Below are 20,328 nucleotides of genomic sequence, written 5' to 3'. Positions count from 1 at the left end.
CAGCCTGCTTTCTTCCCTCCCTCCCTCCCTCCCTTTCTGTTTGTGTTTGGGACAGAGTTTCTCTACATAACCCTAACTATCTTGCTATCTTGAAACACTCTAGGTCAATCAGACTGTTCTTGAACTCACAAACATCCACCAGCCTCTATCTCCCAAGTGCTGGGGGTTTAAGGCATGCTCTACCACGCCCAGATAAAGGGAAACTATTTTTATTCCACAAAGTCTAAGACATAGGTTACGTATTCAGTTAATGTTAAGTGAGTATGACTGCATAACATTAAATTCCAAAAACGTGGTGCCCTGCTATTCCATCTGGGTTCTTTGTGTAGGAAAAACTTCCCGACTGCATTTCTCATAGTCCCAGAGTAAAGTCAGAGCTCAATCAATATTTGGGGACTGGCAGGACAATGCACTTGGAAAGAACTGGTTGAATTAGTTAAATGAGATAATACTGGCCCGGGTCCCCACAATTCTTATGACTGCCCACAGATCCCTGAGCAGAGCCTTCGAAGCACCTCAGGGTAGCTTGTGGCACTTGGGCCTGCTTGTGAGTGAGGTCTTTATGACCCACCTTAGGCAGAAAACTTCTGAAGCCATGCGGTCATTTGCCACCTTATAAAATGCAGCTTCGTGTAATGTGGGTTGTTACTTTGAGTGTAACCTTATAATTAAGGCTACCCTGTAGACAAAAATGCTATGTTGGTAATTATGGCTCCCTGGCTTTATAGGGGGATGACCTTTGCATCGAGAGGCCCCATTCTGACAGCTTGAAGGACATCTGCTCCAGATTAGCTGTCCTCCATCATGATTTGGGCTGGGAGTTGTTAAACACAAGTATAGCTTCCACCCCGCCCCTTGTTTTTTTTTTTCTTATAAACAAATTTATGTGCACTTCAGCACATCAATTGCTTCTTACAGCAGGCACTTCCATGGACTGCTCTACAAAGCACTTTCAAAAACTCACTGTCCTGAGGCCTCTGTCCTAAGTGAGTTTACTCTGACCAGCACAAGCGAAGATCTCCACAGGCAGCTCGTGCCTGCGCGTCAAGGATACAATGTTCCCTTGCGGTCCCTCAGGAAAGCAACTCAGAGTGACCAGGCCTTCATCTGACAGATGCCGGGTCACTGCCTCGGGCAGTCCAACTTTATTACAGACGTAAGGAAATCTTCTCTTGTCTGGCTTTAAATAGGACTGCAGCCTTTAAGGACAATGCTGAAGTCACTTGGTTAAAAATCCTTATATAATCCTTTGACCCATCAGGGTCAAAACCGCTCTCTTCTCTGTCTTCAGGAATAACTGAGATCTACTTTGCAAAACGGTCATAAAAGTCCGAAGTGCAGTATCTCTACCCGCAGAAAACCTCCGGTTGTCACTCTTGTAATGACCAGGCACCTCGTGGACGGATGCTGATTGGCTGAAGAGCCCAAGTCCACTTTCAACACAGGAGACTGTGACATGTGACCTGAGAACACGGGGCCGTGACTTTAACACTAGCCGTGCCGGGGGTCACCATGTGAGAAGAAAATAAATAGTAAACAGTAATGCACAAGACCGTCTGTACAATAACGACGCCACGGATGGTCAGAAACAAAGGCTCCTCTTCTCCTGGAGGAACCAGAGAGGCCCAGAGAGGAAGAAGCACTGGAGCAGCAGATTAATAAGGCAGGCATGATCAATGGTGACCCATGGGAGGTGGAAGGGAGTCTTTGGGCAGGGGAGATGGCTCCATTGGTAAAGCGCTTCCCATGCGGTATGAGGGTCTGGGTTCAAATTCTCAGGACTCATATGAAGCAACAAATATCTGTGATCCAAGAGCTTTGGTGTGTGTGTGGGGGGGGGGTGATTTCCCAAAAGCTCCTGGGCCAGTTCATCTGGCAGACAAAGCAGGGTATAGGAGAGGTTGTCCCTCAAATGAGGTAGAAGGCAAGGAGACTCATGTCCCAGGTTGTCCTCTGGCTTCCATACAGGTAGATTATCCAGCTTTTCTACTGCCGTGATGAAACTCCATGACAAAAAGCCAACTTGGGGAGGAAAGGGTTGACCTGGCTTACATCTGCTGAGTCACAGTCCACAAAGAAAACCAGTGCAAAACAGCTGGGAAAGAACTTGGAGGCAGCAGCTGATTGAGAGGCCATGGAAGGGTGCTGCTTACCGTCTTGCTCCCTGGGGGCTTATTCACTCCGCTTTCTTATAGAACCCAGGAACGCCAGTCACAGTCGACTGGGTCCGTCTTCATCACCAACTAAAAAATACCACTGGGGCTGGAGAGATGTCTCAGTGGTTAAGAGCATTGCTCTTCCAGAGAGGTCCTGAGTTCAATTCCCAGCAACCACCTGGTGGCTCACAACCATCTGTAATGAGATCTAGAGCCCCCTTCTGGTGTGTCTGAAGACAGCTACAGTGTACTCCTCATATATAAAAATAAAATAAAATCTAAAAGAAAAAAAAAAAAAAAGAAATGCCCCATCAGCTGGATTCATCTACAGCCCAATACTATGGAAGCATTTTCTCCGTTAAGGTTCCCTCCTCGTAGATGACTCTAGCTTGTGTCGCGTTAAAATAAAGCTAACCAGCACACACACTGTAGCAGACATGTTCCCACATTCACAGCACACACACACTCACGCATCACGGATGCATGCATGCAGATACACACACTTTTAAAAATACCTTGATAAGAGAACGTAAGGAAGAACCTCACATCCTATACTTAGGTTGGACTGGGCCTAACTAAGAGCTAAAATCAACATGCTCTTAAAGACAGTGCAGAGATGGCAATAGCACCAGACACAACAATAGTTTTGCAGGTATACTGCCAAAAATATTCAGGCAAGGGGGAAAAAAACAGACTGATTGGAATTTATCGGAATTATAAAATGTTGTGCCTCTGATGAGACACGCTGACTCCATGGCGGGCTTCGGATTGGCAGTTCAAGAGACTATGCCTAAATCTCTGTTTCCAAAAACTGGGCAAGTCCAACCAAGTCCAGGCATCAGAAGCTCCCCTGTCATATGGCCAGAGGCAAGGACAATGGGTCAGCAGCAGTTTCCAGACTTCCACAGCAATGGTTCTAGAATGTTCCTAGAGATAAAGCCAACAGAGGTCACCTACCCCTCCCCAGAATTCCCTTAATGTGTTTTAAATCTGGCCTGTGAGCTTACTTTGGAGACCCCAGCATGCGGGACTTGTGCAGAATAAAACACTCTCTGCTTTTACATTCTATTTGAGTCTGGGGTGTCACTCCTCTGTGAATCATGGACCCTTACATGTCGAAGGAGTCTGTCAAGCATACAGAGCTGAAGATGTAGGATTAATATCCAAAATAGATAAAAAAAAAAAAAAAGGCCCACAACTCAACAAAAACAACCAACCCACTTCCCAAAGGGAACCACAAAAACACAGGTGTGGATATTTTTTCAAAGAAGATATATTGGGGTGGGGGGCGATAACACACAACACCCAAGGATATTGATCCTTCGCAAAATGCAAATCCAAAAGAGGATGAGATGCACCCGTGCCAGTCACCACGGTATTCAGTTACCATGATATTATTTCTAAAAGAAGGGGAAAGTAAAGAGAGAGGGGAATGTTTGTGCTCCCCTGGCAAGATTCAAAATAAGGGACACCAGAGAAAAGTTCCTCAAACAGAAATCCCTCAAAATGTCGGGCAGTCTAATTGTATACGATCAAACAGTCTAACCTCTGAAGACTACAAAGATGTGACTTAATTAAAAGCAGCCATTCTGAATATGTTCCCCAAAGTAAAAAGGATGCAGGAACCCAGATGTATACATCCCGTCACAGCCAAATGTCAAGAAACCAATGGATAAACAAGGGTATGAACACAATAGAATTTTCAATATTATTCCATCTCAGAAGAGAGATTGTGGGCTGGCTCGAAGAGGAAAAGCCCTTCCCACACATTGACAACCTGAACTATCATGGCGCAAGGAGAGAACAAACTGTACAGAGTTTGTCCTCTGACACACATGCATGTACCCCCAGACATAAGACCAGAAATGGACTCATTTTTAATGTCCGTGTGTACTTAGAGAGTGGTTTGTGCAGATACCACCGGAGTCCAGAAGAGGGCGTCCTATCTGGCTGCTCCGCTGGCGAGATTCAAACTAAAGAGAAGGCTCCTCAAACAGAGTTCCTCAAAACTGCAAGCAATATAATTCTATGCCACCTGGCTGCTGGGAACCCAACTTGCATGCACTCTTAACCTCTGAGCAATCTCTTCAGCCCCCTAAAAACAAACTACTACTTGAAGGAGAAATTTGTGACAGACAATCCAGCATGAATGAACACAGAACATATTATGCTAGTGAAAGAAGCCAGCGGGAAGATAAACACTATAGAACAGCTCTTGGAGGTAGGGTCTAGACAAATAGGAGTCCAAGCCAGGAAGTCAAGCAGAGGTAGCCAGGGACCCGGGTGCCAGGGGAAGATGCAGTGTACGAAGAAATGGCTTTGGTTTGAGGGAAAGTATTCTGAAGATGGCTGGTGGTGATGTTTGTACAGTAATGTGAAGAATATTCTTTAAAATGGCCATTTGTTTGGTGGGGCATGTGGTTAATACCCAGCATTCGGAGGGCAGAGGCAGGTAATCTCTTGTGAGTTTGAGGCCAGCCTGGTCTACAAAGCGAGTCCAGGATAGCCAGGGCTAGTTACACTAAGAAACTTTGTCTGGGACAAATCAATCAATCAATCAATCAATCAGCAAATTAGTGAGTAGTAAATAAGTGGATGGATGGACGGGTGGGTGGATGGATGGATGGATGGGTGGATGGGTGGGTAGATGGGTGGGTGGGTGGGTGGGTGGGTGGGTGGGTGGATGGGTGGGTGGGTGGCTGGATGGGTGGATGGGTGGATGGGTGGATGGGTGGATGGATGGGTGGGTGGGTGGGTGAGTGGGTGGGTGGGTGGGTGGATGGATAAAATGGAGACCATGAGGTTGGAGACCATCTTAGTGGCGTGGTATTTGTCTATCTCACCTGAAGCCCTGGATTTGGTCTCTTGAAACTAGATAAAATTCAACTAAAGAAAAAAAATTCCACTCCCTTTTCCATCCCCATTCTGGCCCTATCCAGCACATTCCTGCGCTCAGTGGCCTGCCTGCCTCTCTCTTCCTTACTGGCCCGGTTATCTAAGCCACCTCTCTCAGTATTCACCAAGTCCTCAGGGCTAAGCAGGAGCACTGGGAATCTGTATGCAAACAGCAACACTGTTTAACATAACCCAAGAATTACAACAGCACTCAGCAAATGCCGAGTAACTTCTTCCTTATCTCTTGTAGCTCAGAAGCAGGTTTTCCCTCCTATCGGGATGGTTCACACTGGATCTCTTAATAAAAAGTCAGGAGTGCTCTCTGAAGCTCATCTGGCCAAGACTAATAGGCAGAGAAGCAAGCATGGGACAGCAAGCCAGGCGACACGCACCCAGACATGAAAAAAGTGACCACCTGGAGTGACCTACAGGCCTGGCCCTTTTTGAATCTGGCCCTTGCCCACCAAAGAATCTGGCCCTAAGGCCGTTATTGGGGAAAAATATCTCCAAGGTGTCCCATGGAAACCTTTTTGCAGCTCAAAATAAAATGGGAATACAAAGAGTCTATTGTTGATGTCTGATTCCTTCTCTTCTTTCTTTTCTTTTACACGTTGAGCAAAGTTAGCAAAAGTAACAGCCGCAACTGCCAGGCTAAGCCACAAAACCGAGTTTGTCTCCAGCTATGCTGGGAAGGGAACTTGGCCATCAAGCAGAACAAGTTTCCATGGTGACCTGGAGTAAGGGACCTGTGTGAAAAGCAAAAAAAATGCACAAGTGTCCAGGGTAGGTGAGACTGGCCGGACAGCTGGAGCCGGGACTGGGGGCTGCTTGCATTTGGCTCCTGAAGAGAAGCAGAGGTCTTGGTAGATGGAGAAGCGGGTGGGAAGGGGGAGGAATGAGGCCGGAGCCGGTGAGGATGAAAAGTCGTTGGCAAGAGCAACCAAGAACTGTGCTGAGACAGAGTGCCAACGGACAGAACGCCTAAGCATCTCTTTTAACCAGGCTGCCCCCACATGGAGTAGATCCCTGAAATGGAGCAGAACCTCTCGCCTCTGGCAAGGCAGCTCAACCCATATCATCAGGGAGGGTCGAAGGGGAAAGCAAAGGAGCTTTATTCCTCTACTCTCTGCTCCCTTTTTGTCCTCCTCCTCTCCTTCTCTTTAGAATATTTCCTCTAGCACCAGGGTGTGCTCATAGCTCATATTCACGCATTCCCACGCGCCAACCCAGCCAGGCGGGTATCCACGCATCCCAGGGGGTGTCCCTGCCTAGGGCGTGCAGTCACAGGGCAAACAGGAAGCTGGAAGAATGAATGCCCTGTAGGCGGTGTTATACAGTGATGTGGAGCATGCTAGGAGCAGACCCCAGTCTCTCCTTGGTCAGGAAGAGCTACAGGTGATTTCCCAACCCGTGCAGCTTCCAACACGTGATAATTTTATCATCTCTGCTGTTCACTAGTCACACACTTAGCTGTGTTTAGGCCGCTGCTCCTGGCGAGCTCACCACTGGGCAGAAGAACGGGATTCGGATGGGGACAGAATGCTTGCCTAGCATGTACCAAATCCTGGGCTCCGTCTCCAGTACACCCTGCTCGTCCGGGGCCAAAAACTAACAGGAAGAAGGCACGTAGAACATCAAAAAAAATAGCTTTGGGGTTATGTTGAATTTTTCTCCTGTGTTTTAGTATTTACGGGTTTTGTTCTCACTGAATTCTGAACTTACACACTTTGATATCTATTATAAGACAACAGCCTATCTCTCAGAACCACATTAAAAAATAGGTTTATAGAAGCGACCCTTAAAGCATGAAAGAGCTTTTTATTACCTAATATACTTTAATTGGGTGCCCTTCCTCCTCTAATTAGACGTGTGAACCTCAACGTACTTTGCATTTTCATTTGCCAGAAGGCTCAGCGGCAATACAGGCACTTCCTTCTTGCAATCATTAATTCTAAAATCTTTCTGGGGCTGGAGAGATGGCTCAGTGGTTAAGAGCACTGGCGACTCTTCCAGAGGTCCTGAGTTCAAATCCCAGCCACCACATGGTGGCTCACAACCATCTGTAATGGGATCTGATGCTCTCTTCTGGTGTGTCTGAGGACAGCGATAGTGTACTCATATAAATATAATAAATAAATCTTTTTTTTTAAAAAAATCTTCCTGGCTTTAAAATGAGTTTTTCTTATGTCTTTTTCTTTTTCCCTTCCTAACTTTCTTTCTTTTTTTTACAACAGAATAACAGAAAAGTTCATTTGTTGATGGCAAAATCTAAATATCTCTCGAATGCACAGCTACTGAGACTCGTCCATTCAACAAACACGGATTGGCCATACATACATTCTATGCCAAGGTTTGTTCTATTCTCGGAGACACAGCAATAGACAAGATACTCAGTATATGGTCCCCACAGAAAGGTGAGAAATGGAACTCACGGTTTTAAATGTGGGAATTAGCAAAAGGAATACTGCAAACCCACTATGTTTCAGGAAGTAAACTCCAAGGGTTGTACCTGTGGAGGTGTAGCAGGTGGCGTGCGATGTTTTGCATGTCAGATGTCTACGTAGTAAGGGACAGGATCAGAGCCACATTGTGATCCCAGCTCTTGAAAATTGGAAGCAGGACATTCCAGAGTATACGACCTGAGTTATGTATGTGCCGAGTTCAAGACTGCCCGGGGCTACGTGGTGAGATGCTCTCTCTCAATCAATCAGCTGGTCAATCAATCTATCAGCTATCGAGTTTAATAAAAAGATAACTACCTAAACAGAGGTGAATGTCTACATACAGGAGGGGTGGGGGGTTGTTGCTCTCCCAGGCCACTCCAGGCAGACCGTCCCTTCCGCTGGTACTGTGACTTCCACTTTGAGGGCTTCAACCCATCCCCGTGAGAACAGGCGAAAATGAAAGCCTGGAGTCTGAAGTACGCAGATTCCTGTCACCACGACGAGCGTGACTAACCCGATCTTTATCTGTGGGTGTCTAGTCCCATTGTAACGTGACCTGCCAGACACACGACTGTGCTTCCTATCTGAACAGCAAGTTCTTTGTGATACCAAATTGCGAAAACACACCAGAACTCCACGACGTATTTGGTTTCCTTTTGTGGTGTTACCGTTTCCCAACACTTACCCTCTAGTAAAACAGTCCATACAAGAATTTTTACATAATATACTAAAAAAATTACAATATGGGGGGGCAAAGTATTTATAAAATGCCATAAAAATCTGTTACTTTGCCTGCTAATTAAAATACATAATTTTCTAGTTAAAATGTTATAGGACTTGAGGGCTGGAGATGAAGAGATGGCTCGGTGGTTAAGAACATTGTCTGCTTTCCCAGAGATCCCTAGTTCAATTCCCAGCAACCACATGGTGGCTCACAGCCATCTGTAATGAGATCTGATGCCCTCTTCTGGCATGAACATACAGAGAGAGCACTCATATACATAAAATAAATAGATTTAAAATAAAAAATATTATGGGACTTTCTAAAATCAGGTTGCCTTATTAAATAAACTTGGTTTAAAAAAAAAAAGTTAATAGGGCCAGCAATATGGCTCAGCCAGTAATGGTGCTTGCCACCAAGCCTTGAGGACCTGAGTTCAATGCCTGGAACCCATGATGGAAGGAGAACCAACCCTCCTCCCCCGCTGCCCCCTCAAATTGTCCTTTTAAGTTCTACCTGCATGTATGCCTGCATGACCTCTCTCTGTGTCTGTGTCTCTGTCTGTCTCTGTCTTTGTCTGTCTCTCTCTCTCTCTCTCTCTCTCTCTCTCTCTCTCTCTCTCTCTCTCTCTCTCTCTCTTCTCAAAAGAAGGGAGGGAACAAACAAATGGAGGAGAAGGAAAACATTTTTAAAACTTAAAAAGCTACAGGTAAAAGTGAAAATATCTTAATTCAACTTGCCAAGTGGAATTTTTCTGAAGTCTTTTCTGGCTTGTTCTAAAGAAATACAAGGATTATAAGCCAGACACAGTTACAGTGCGGGTACAGTGATGAATGCTGTGTATCAACCTGACACACGTTAGAGTTGTCTGAAAGGAGGCTGAGCAAGCGAGGGGAGACAAACCAGTAAGGAGCATCCCAACATGGTTTCTGCATCAGCTCCTGCCTTCAGTTCTTGCCATTTATTGGGGTTCCTGCCCTGACTTCCTGTGATGACGAACTGAAATCCCCCTTCCCGAGATGCTTTTTAGTCCTGGTGTTTCATTACAGCAATAGAAACAGTATGACAGCATGTCTCTAAATCCCAGCTACTCGGGACACCAAAGCAGGAGGATTGCCAAATCAAGGCTGGCATGGGCTGAGAACACAGCAAACCCTAGAGGAGGAGGAGCACACGGAGGAGGAGGAGGAGGAAGAGGAGGAGGAGATGGAGAAGGAGAAGGAAGAGGAAGAAAAAGGAGAAGAAGAGAAGGAGGAAGAAGAGAAGGAGAAAGAGGATCTTTGAAGAAGAAGGAGGAGGAGGAGGAAGAGAAAAGAGAAGAAAGAGATAGAGGAGAAAGAAGGAGGAAAGGAGGAGAAAGAGGAGGAGGAGGAGGAGCTAGAAAGACAACTGATGGGTAAGGAGCCACCAAGCCCAGCAACACAAGTCAGTCCCTGGAGCCAACATGGAAGGAAAGAACTGGTCCCAGAAAGCTGCCCCGACCCATACATACATACCCTGTCAGTGAAGGATATTCACCAAAGTTCTAGGCTGGGGAGCACAGTGGATTAGGCTATGCCCACAGGGTTAGATCATCTCCCTTTCTGGATCACTGGTTCTTGCCTCTGTCCCATGGATTACATACCCACCCCACAGGTCATTAAAAGAATTCAATAAGTTAAGAGACGTAGAAGCCTTATCAGGCCTAATGTGCTTTTTAAAAATGTCACTTGGGTAATTATCAGCACGGTTATTAAAGTGCAGCTTCCTCCAGTCCAGGTCCTCGAAGAAAATGAAACGCCCCGAGGTTGAGGCATGCAGAGCAGTCCTAAGGACGCAGGATGTATCAGTGGGTAATTATAACATCACTGACATGTAAAAGATTCATCAAAAAGCATTAAATAGTAAAACTTCCCTAAAGTTACAATTCTCCCTTATAAAAAAAGGTTTAATCTCCACGAGCTGAAAGCCTGCCTCCAACCAAGCATTCAAATAAAGCAGAGAAACAGATTCCGACAGCGGGGGGGGGGGGGGGGGGGGATCAAAGGAATAGCTTAGAAAAGAGAAGCCCAGAACCAAAGGAGAAAGGGCAAACACAAACAAATACACAGCCCTTTGAAATCACAGATGGAAATCCGTCTTCCTCTGGGCATCTTGGTTAAGAGAGCCCCGCACACATTAGAAAAATAACCCGCACCCCCGCAAACACATCCAGATGTTCACGAATATTCATGTCATGCTTCCAATTTGGTCTGGACTTGTCCTTGATTTATTTTTGATTAAGTTCCAGCAGCTTCTGGTGGCTCCCTGAGATAAATGGCAGTGCTGTGGCACAAATTTAGAGCATCTTCATATATTAAGGAATTGCAGAAAGACTCTCGAACTACCCTTTGTGAATGAGTAATTTATTCACAGGCTGTGGGATGCCAGGGATGGAATCCTGACTCTGAACTCCAATTTTACTGCTAAAGGTATTAAATTAAATCTGCAGTTGTAATATATAGGGCCTGACATTTAGGGGAGCTAGGGCTACAAACGAACACATCAGAATGGGGGGCGGTGTTAGCATCAGCTTTTCTTTAATGAGTAATGCCGGGTGTAGTGCAGAAAAGGTAAGAATTGTGCTCTTCGGGGGAGGGATGAGATGGCATGGTGGTGTTGTCCCTGAGATGTACCACACTGGCACATAGCTACCACACATCGGCACATATCTTACCAGATACCGCACACATGGTTGAAAAGCAGACCCAACCAATGACACAAAACAAACTTTATGAACACTTCAATATCTTGCTTTCCTCTTTTTTTTAAAAAAAGATGGTTTTTATGTACCTTTATGAACAGCAAGTCATTCTCTTTTTATTTAAGATTTATTGTTTACTTTATTGTATGTGAATACACCATCACTGTCTTCAGACACACCAAAAGAAGGCATCAGATCCTACTACAGATGGTTGTGAGCCACCATGTGGTCTCTGGGAATTGAACTCAGAACCTCTGGAAGAGCAGTCAGTGCTCTTAACCACTGAGCCATCTGTCCAGCCTGCTTTCTTCTTTTTCAAGCTGGTTGTAGAAGCACTTGCCTCTAATTCCAACATTCAGGATGCTGAGGCTGTAAGACTGTCAAAAATCCAAAGGTAGCCTGCAAGTACCAAGCTAGTCAGGGCTAAGCAGAAAGACCCTGTTTCAAAAGGCCCGAGTGGATGAATAAATGAGTGAGTGAATGAATGAATAAATGAATGAATGAATAGATACAAACCTACAAACTCTATACTAAATGAAAAAAAGCAAATGCAAATGAAAACATCCTGCTGAAATGGGTACAGTAATATGAAAAGAGGTTTTCAAAACACAGCCAACCAAAGGACACTGAAATCTCATTTGCAAGGTACATAAAAGGCTTGGGGTTAAATCCTGACCCTGCACAGTTGTGTGTGTGTGTGTGTGTGTGTGTATTGACCCATAAATAATTTTTATTGGGGTTCAGGCCTGGGACAAACAGTTGAGGTACATACTGAATGTACCAAAGCGAACCTGACCTCCAGGTTCTCCCAGTATCCCTCAGTCCCTACTTGGCATGCAGGCAGCCCCATTAACCTAAACTTTCCAGCCCAAGGGCTGGGCTTCCCCTCCACCAGAAGCTATTTTCTATATACTCCAGACATTTGGGGCTTTCTCTCTCCCTGTGTGAGCTTTATCTCTTTCTCCTCACCTCTGCTCCCTGCCCACGGCTCTTCCCCTGGCCTGGTTCCTTAGGACTAGTGAACCTACCTGAGCGTGGCTTCCCAATAAACCTGCCTTTATATATTCTAATCTGGTTTGAATTGGCTCATCTCATGCGTGGAAAATAATTTATCTTTCTTTTTTTTTTTCTTCCAAGGCTGAGGCAGGACATCAGTCTATGGATCTATGAACCAAGGAAGTCAGTGGCAGCTATGACATCCCTGAAAAGCTCACAGCCCAGCCCCAGGCGACCACCAAGCTAGATTCTCTATAGAACCTCTCTGTGACCCCATTCCAGATGCTAACTCTCCTCACGCTCCAAACAGGACCCTGGAAGAAAGATGGGCTATCACGTCTTCGCCATAGCGCTCACATCTGACTTCAGACCGTCTCATCAAATGACATCATAAACGTAGCCTGGAAACCTCAACTTCTCCCTGAAAGCACACACACGCATTCACTGCCATGACAACATAACTGAGAAAACAACTTTAAAAAAAAAAAGAAAAGAAAAGAAGAAAAATTTATTTGGCTCACAGTTTGAGAGTCTACGATCCCTTTGCTCTCCACTGCTTTGGGACCTGCTATAAACGGTGAGTCAATGCCCATGGCAGGTAGCATGTGACAAGGCATGGTGACAGGAGGCAAAGAGCAGAACAAGGGAGGGCACAGCTTTTGCTCTTCTAAGCCACAAACCCCAGAAACCTACCTCCTCCAACTGGTTGGACCTCTAGTCCCCCCTCTACCCTTGGCAGCGCCATTAAATTATGACTTTATCACCCAGTCACTACCAAACGCCCCACCCGTTCACAGTCAAGTCATTTAAAGATAAGTCCTGGGGACAGTTTGCAACCAACCCCAACACACATTCCTGCAAATTGTCTTTTCATTCCAAGACCAAACTGCCTCTCGAGGGTTACAAATTAAATGTTTTGTTCTGTTCTGTTTTAATAGCCGGTAATTAGCTCATGATTAGCACTGTAACCTTCCATGTTGGTGCTGTTGTTGTTGTTTAAGGGGTTTATTAAATGTAAACATTTAGATCGAACTACAATTTTGGCCACTTGGTTTTAAGATTCCAGGGTTGCAAGAGAAGCTCTGGCACAGCCTTTACTGGAAAGGACTGGCAATGTCGCTGTGTGGCTGCTGTCCCAGGGAAGTGCTCCTTTTCCCATGGACCTCACTCTCAGTTTCCCAGCTGACTGATGTAAATTTTATTAGCATTCAGGAAGACTCTGAGACCTACACAAGTAGGAACAACAAATTGCTCCTCTTTTGGCAATTGTTTATACTTAAATATTTTTTAATATATTTATTTGCACACACACAAACACACAGTCGGTGCTCATGGGGGGGGGCGGGCAGAGTCTCAGGTAGCTTCTGCTTAGTTTATTTTTGAGGCAGGGTCTCTCACTGAACCTGAAGCTCCCCTATTGGCTAGAGCAACTGGCTAGTGGGCAGGAGGGATCCTCTTGTCTTCACCCACTGCTAGCATCAGGGTTATAGACAGACCCAAACCACAATTCCTGGCTTTTACCCTGCATCCTGGGGGTCAGAACTCAGGTCATCCTGTTTGAGTGGCAGGCACAGTACAGGATACGTGGTCATCTCCACAACCAGGTATGTGTATATTTTAAACAGAAGACATTTAGGGCAGTCTCTTCTTGGTGTCTTTGACCAACTCAAACTAAAACCAGTTGCTTCTGATCACTTGTAAGCAAATCGATGAGGTGGCTGGGTTTTGTTTTGTTTTGTTTTGTTTTGTTTTTGAAAACTCTGCAGGCCTCACACAACACACAGATATCTGTGATTACACAAGCCGACTGCAAAGGCATCCAAGGAAAAGACCCGAAAATCCATTGTTGGATTGGCAAAGCCCTTCTTATTAAACAGAGGTACTGACAGCCAAGATCAAACCCAGCACCAAGAGATCTGTTTATGGTGACATTCATGCCATGCAATGCACAAAAACTGCTGACCAAATTGGGACCGGCCAGGGGAACACAAATGTGACTTTGTCCGAGAGGAACTAGAGCAGGGGGCAGTGTGACCATCTGGCTAAAGATATAATGCCTCAGTGTGTTTTGACATCAAGTGTGCGAATCCCCCAGCAGAATGAACTTCAGACTCCTGTCTCGGGCCCACTGATTCTGATTGCAATCTGCAAGTCAACAGTGGCCCAAAGCTAGGGAATAATGGAAGCTAACACAGGGCGAAACACAACGAAACAAATATCCTTCAGAGCAGCCAGCTTCGGAGGGTGGGGGCTCCTGCCCAGTAACTAAGGAGTACGTGTAACATGGCTGTCGGGTTTTTTCGTCTGATGAAAACCAGAACAGGAACAGTAATGGTTCAGGTGTCTCTCTCACTCTCGGCTCTTCGAGCCTTCCCTAGCAACACGGGACCCTGCAGGTTAACCTAGATGACTTCATTTATCCTATACTTTCTAGAATATTCAGAAGCTCCAGTGTGCAGAAACTATAATTTTCACATGCTTTGCTGTCTGCAAATGAGAACAATTAAAATCCATTTTAAAAAAGCCCCACAGAGGGTGGCCTAACCATGCTCATCTGTGTGAAGCTATGCCAAACAAGAAGTTCACCTTGGCCCAGTTGGTCGATGAAAGTGAAATTGGTAATATATTTATTTTACGTTGTCTAACGAACAAATCAGAATAGTGTTCTGTTCTATCTCTTTCCGAATTCGATAACCCATGGTCCCATGAAGAGCATCAGGACTCTGTCCCCATGTCATTCAGTCCTTGCTTTTGGGAACCGGGGACACACCATGTTCTGAAACGGCCTCTAGACCTTGACCTCGATCTTGGGTTATTTAACATCATGCCCACCTCCTATATTTAAAAAAAAAATCCTCCCAGGTTCTTTATACTTGGGAAGCCCAGGTGTCACTTCTAGGCTGCCTCCAAACTTTCCTCCTGAGCCAGGGACCCTCCCCTGCACTCCTGTGCAACCTCCCAACAGTCTGTTAGCTTCTCGTGCCCACCAACCACACTCTGAGCTCTTTGTCAGGTAGAGAGAATATCTTGGCATCTCTGGAAGCACTAAAATGCCAGCCAAGTGTAGGCTCATTAAATATTTCCAGTTGATTCCATGCATAAACAGTCTCGACAAATGGGTATCAGGATGGGTGTGTGCATGATACATGCGTGTATAAATATATATACATCATATACATATACATTAACTTGAGAGAACTCGATGACTGTGGATTTGCATTTTGCCTTAAAAGAGTCATAATAGTACCATAGGAGGAGGGAGTAACAAGATCAGAGTAACAGGACTCTGGGAACTGCCAAGGATGGGTGTCATGCACAGGAAATGCGTTGTCGCTTGCTGTTTATGTGTGTTTGAAGTTTCCCCAAACAAAAAGCTAAAATCCCAAACCCCCATTACTCATGTGAGTAGGTATTAATGAAGTACCAATCATGGAAACTCTTTGGGACGTTTGAACTTGGAGGAAGAAGAAGGCAAAGAAACAAACAGTTCCAAGTCACTTAGGGTGACCTCCAGTGGTTTACTTACTCCTGTAAACAAGGAGATGCTTCAGAGGGGGAGTCTGCGGCTTGACGATGAGAAAGTGAAACAGAATTTAAACCTGGGTCCAACTCCCCAGTCCTCCTGCCTCAACTTCCTCAGTGTGAGGACTCCTGATGTCTACCGGCATAATTGCTTTTATTGCTGCTATATAACTTAAGAGCTGTATTTGGGATGATGATCTTACTACAACTTAATCTGAAAACAATGAAATTATTAAGACCCCAAGAAATACTAACTCTAACTGAGAAGCATCCCACACATGAAGAACAGTGGTTCTGATGTTCCCCTACACCGAGGCTATATTGTTACTTATGTTTCTATATCCAACGAGCTGGGTAAGTCTCTACCTGGCTCCGTTTCTCATATACACACATCACCGTCATAACGATTTGGCAGAAACTCCAGGCCAGGCTTCAGCTGACAACAAACACCATCAACAGCAGGTCACCACTCCTGTGTCGGCTCTATACCTTATCAAGAACCACACAACCTTGTCTTCTGCAAAGCTCCAAACTATCCTAACCTCAAATACACTAAAAAAAGCCGTGGCCTCGAGTGCGTCCTCTTTCCTGGCCAGGGTGCCACTCTGACAGATGTCAGACTTAGCGTCACTAGAGATGAACCCATTATGGACTTGGAACGCTGCTGTCACTCCTGACTGCATCTTCTCCTGGCCAAAAATAATCGCATGGTGCTTAGGGAGGTGCCAAATGTGTGGGACTATGGGCCTCTTCCCCACAGCTCACAAATACTAATGTCCTTATCCCCAGTAGAGCCATGGCTGCTGTCCAAACACACCATCCCTTTAAGGCCTATTTGGTACTAAGTGAAAAATGTTCCCCGTCCATATGCGAATCAGAACGTCTGCGGGTACTTTGGAGGTCCTACCTGTCTGTCCTCTCTGTTTCTATCCTCACAACTGGCCCCAAGGACAAGTTATCAAATGTACTCTACTCAGATCCTTGAGAAGTAGTTTGCCATCCGGTTCAGAAAGTTAATTACTACCATAATTACCAAAACTTTTGATTTTTTTTTCCAGGGCTAAGTCAAACATCTCTGGAGGGAAGTCATACTTTGGGCTTATTTGTCCTCCAGTTGACAAGTAATTAGCTCTTAGGGACAATACAGGGTCCTCACCCCTGACTGAGCTAAATACAAACATTTAAATACCTTTATACAGAATTTTTTTTCTCAATTCCCAAAAATGTACCCAGAAGATTTAGAATAAAGAAACTCATAGTATGATTTAGCCTGTTACCCCAAACTCAATGTTAGTGTTTTGGGTCTTTTGGGGGGGTTGTTTTGTTTTGTTTTGTTTGATACAGGGCCCCATGTACAAGATAGCCTCCAATTAGCTATGTGGCTGAGAACTAAACTGGAAGTTTCCTTCATGTTAGGCAAGCCCTCCTATCAACTGATCTCTATCCCCAGTCCATTGAAGCTGCTTCTAAAAGACTGTACAACCCGTGACACATGTCATGATACTGTTTCTCCTGTGCACTGTCTCAGGCTCCTAATCCATGATGATGCTTTTACTACTTTGTACGGGTTATTTTTTTTCCACAAAGCTACCTCTCAGTTCGCTTTTCCAGGGCAGCCTAGAACACAAAATATGGTTCCAAGTCACTGGGCTCGAAGCTTCTGCCCCGGGGAAGCACAGAGGTGGTAATGTCTGATGTATTCGAAGGGAGAACTGAACATCTAGAAATCTACTTAAAACTCGGATGGAATTTAAAAAGGGAGGAGTTGGAGCTGAAAGTTACAGTTGTGGTAGAAAAGGACACGAGGTGACAAGCTAATCACCGAGAAAGGGGGGCTGTGAGCAAGATGCTGGCACTGTGTGTGTGGCGTAAAGAAAGGAGGGACCTGAACGGCATTTACCATGGATTTCTAGGCGTTGGCTTTGAGTGAATGGCGCTGGGAAATCCAGCTGATTACCTGGCCAGCAGCAGCTCAAACAATAATAACCTTCCCACTCTGACTTGCTTAGAACTGCACGGGAAGAAGACCTGACTGTGCCCCTCTGGAGTCCTACTGATCTCTCTAACTACAGTTTAAAAATGAAGCGTCAAATCCCTAGCCTGCTTCAAATTAGCTCCCATCAATTTTACCCACCACCACCTTTGATGGGAACTAATTAAGCTCCTGTGATTCCCCCCCCTCCCAGACTGTCTTTCTCTGCTCTGGAAGAGAGCATACCAAATTAGGCCCATCTGTCTAAACAGAAAGAAGGCTACTTATCCCACCGACAGGCTTCTTGTCCTACTGAGAAGTGGCCTTGCGGGGATTCCCAAGTGCCACGGGGAACTGCAGTAACCCCGAATCTACACAAGCCAGAATTCTGAGAAGAGCGGCTTAATGCTGTGTCAGCCACCACGTGCCGGTACACAGCCATCATTTTCTCGCACGATGAGATGACTGGGGTGACTGTATACTATGCTGTGAGACTATCACTCATTCCAGCTCCAAATGACAATGATAAGAAGTAAGGGCCAGGACTAGAGCTCAGTGTTACAGCATTGGCTTAGCATGTGCCAAGGCCCTAGAGTCAGTCCCTAACTCTGCAAACAGCAACAATAAATAATGACAGGGCGGGCTGCAGAGATGGCTTAGTGGTTAAGGGCACTGGATGCTCCTCCAGAGATGCTGGGTTCGATTCCCAGCCAACTGCATGGTGGCTCACAACCATCTGTAGTGCAAACTTCTTCTGCTGTTTCTGAAGACAGAGCACTCAAATACATTAGATAGATGGATAGATAGATAGATAGATAGATACATAGATAGATAGATAGATAGATAGATAGATAGATAGATAGATAGATACATAGATAGATACATAGATAGATAGAAAGGTAGGTAGGTAGGTAGGTAGATAGATAGATAGATAGATAGATTAGATAGATAGATAGAAAGATAGGTAGGTAGGTAGGTAGGTAGGTAGGTAGGTAGGTAGATAGATAGATAGATAGATAGATAGATAGATAGATAGATAGATAAAAATGAATGGATGGATAGATGGATTGATGGATGGATGGATGGATGGATGGATGGATGGATGGATGGATGAATGGATAGATGGATGGATGGATGGATAAGAGGTGTGCCTCCATTGGCAAAGTGCTTGCCTAGCATATATGAAGGCTTCGGTTCCATCCCTAGCAATACATAAACTCAGCAAGGTGGTCTCAGCCCTTAGGAAGTAGAGGCAGGGGGATCAGAAATCTGGGATCATTTCTTCCTAGTTAGTAAGGTCAAAGCAAGAATGAGATACATGGAACTCTGTCTCAAAAAATAAAATAGGGCCAACAAGATGGCTCAGGGAGTGAAGGAGCTTGTCACCAAGCCCAATGACCTGCATTTGAACCCCCAGAATTGAGGGAGAAAGAGGACTTTGCCATTCACACAGACAGAGTCAAGAGGAATCAATGCCTCGGCAATGCCAACACCATATGCCACACAGGTCATGGTTCGGCTCCCCAGACAGTGCCTTTCTGTCCCTGGCTGACACAGCTCTTTCTAGGTCAACTTTCTTTAGCTAACATGCAGCCTTAGCAATCACTGAGCCCATGAAGAAGGAGGAACATGTGAAATGAGGGCTGGCAGGCAGGCTGAAAAGAGCACTTGTCTCTAAGCCTGATGACCTGAATTCGGCCTAGCACCCACTTCTGTAAGTTGTCCTCTGACCCCCACCTATGTGCCCCCACAGCACCCATGCACACCCCTACTGCCTAGGAGGGAAATTATGATTGACTTCCTGTCTCTTTAATTTTCCGTTTACATTCCAAACACTCCCCAGCAGAGAATTTATCTAACTCATACAAGGCTCTGGGTTCGATCCCCAGGACCCATGGGTGGTTGGACTGGGATAAACCAGAAGAAACAGGGCGAAAAAAGAAGGAAAGAACTCGCCTCAACAGGTCCTCAGCCGTTAGCCAGGAACAAACCACATTTCACTTGGCCAATAATAAAAATATATATTTTTTATGAAAAGGGGGAGTGGAGAGGAGGAAAGAAAAGGAAAGAAAGGGAAAGAAAGAAAGAAAGAAAGAAAGAAAGAAAGAAAGAAAGAAAGAAAGAAAGAGAAAAACAGGGGGAAGGAAAGAAAAGGAAAGAGAGAAGGAAAGAAGAAAGGAAAGAGAGGGAAAGAGAGAAAAGGAAAGAGAAAGAAGGAAGGAATGAGAAGGAAAGAAAGAGAGAGAGAAGAAAAAAGGAGAGAGAGAGAGAGATATCTAGCCCTTCAATGGTTGTACAATACTGGTCATACTGCTCCAGTGAACACTCATTCAGAAGATCAAAGGTGGTCTTTTGGGCATCCGGCATTTCGCCACACCTAGCCAGGAGCCTGCAGGCACAGTTGGGCTGTAGGACGGACCGAGGGCTGCAAGGCGAGGAGCACCAATGGAAACTGCCCACTCAACAGCAACCACATTCCATGTCTGCACACTCACCACATCCAGGTCCTGGGAAACGCGCCGCTTCCGAAGCTCCTCCATCCGCTCGCAAACGTCCGAAAAGCAGGTGTTGTAATAATCTGCATACTGCTGTGCTAGGTCATCAATGTTTCCCAGGGAACCGTCCTGAGGAAGGAGGAGACAGGAAAGGGAGAGAGGTGGTCAGATCAGCCTATTTTGGAAAAGCCACAGAGCATCTAATTCCCTGCTAACAAGTCTTTATGCATTAATATATATATATATATATATATATATATATATATATATATATATATATATATATAAAACAGTGCCTGATATATATACATATATGTATTAGATTAAAAATGGCTGCTATTCACTACCATGGGACAGACTGTTTTCCTTGTAAGATAGAAGCCCAGGAGAGTCATCTGAAATGGG

At 45.2% G+C, this 20,328-nt stretch overlaps 1 protein-coding gene across 1 annotated transcript in view; it reads right to left on the bottom strand.

Annotated features, from left to right (window-relative positions):
• Positions 1 to 20,328, bottom strand: part of SASH1 (SAM and SH3 domain containing 1) — a 161,084-nt gene that overhangs the window by 103,794 nt on the left and 36,962 nt on the right. The window contains exon 2 of the mRNA XM_080941692.1: positions 19,924 to 20,052. Within this exon, the coding sequence (XP_080797818.1) occupies positions 19,924 to 20,052 (129 nt within the window). The remainder of the gene's footprint in view (positions 1 to 19,923; positions 20,053 to 20,328) is intronic.

The sequence above is a fragment of the Micromys minutus genome (genome assembly GCF_963924665.1).
Source record: "Micromys minutus genome assembly, chromosome: 30".
NCBI lineage: Eukaryota > Metazoa > Chordata > Mammalia > Rodentia > Muridae > Micromys > Micromys minutus.
This window is presented reverse-complemented; position numbering and strand designations above follow the sequence as displayed.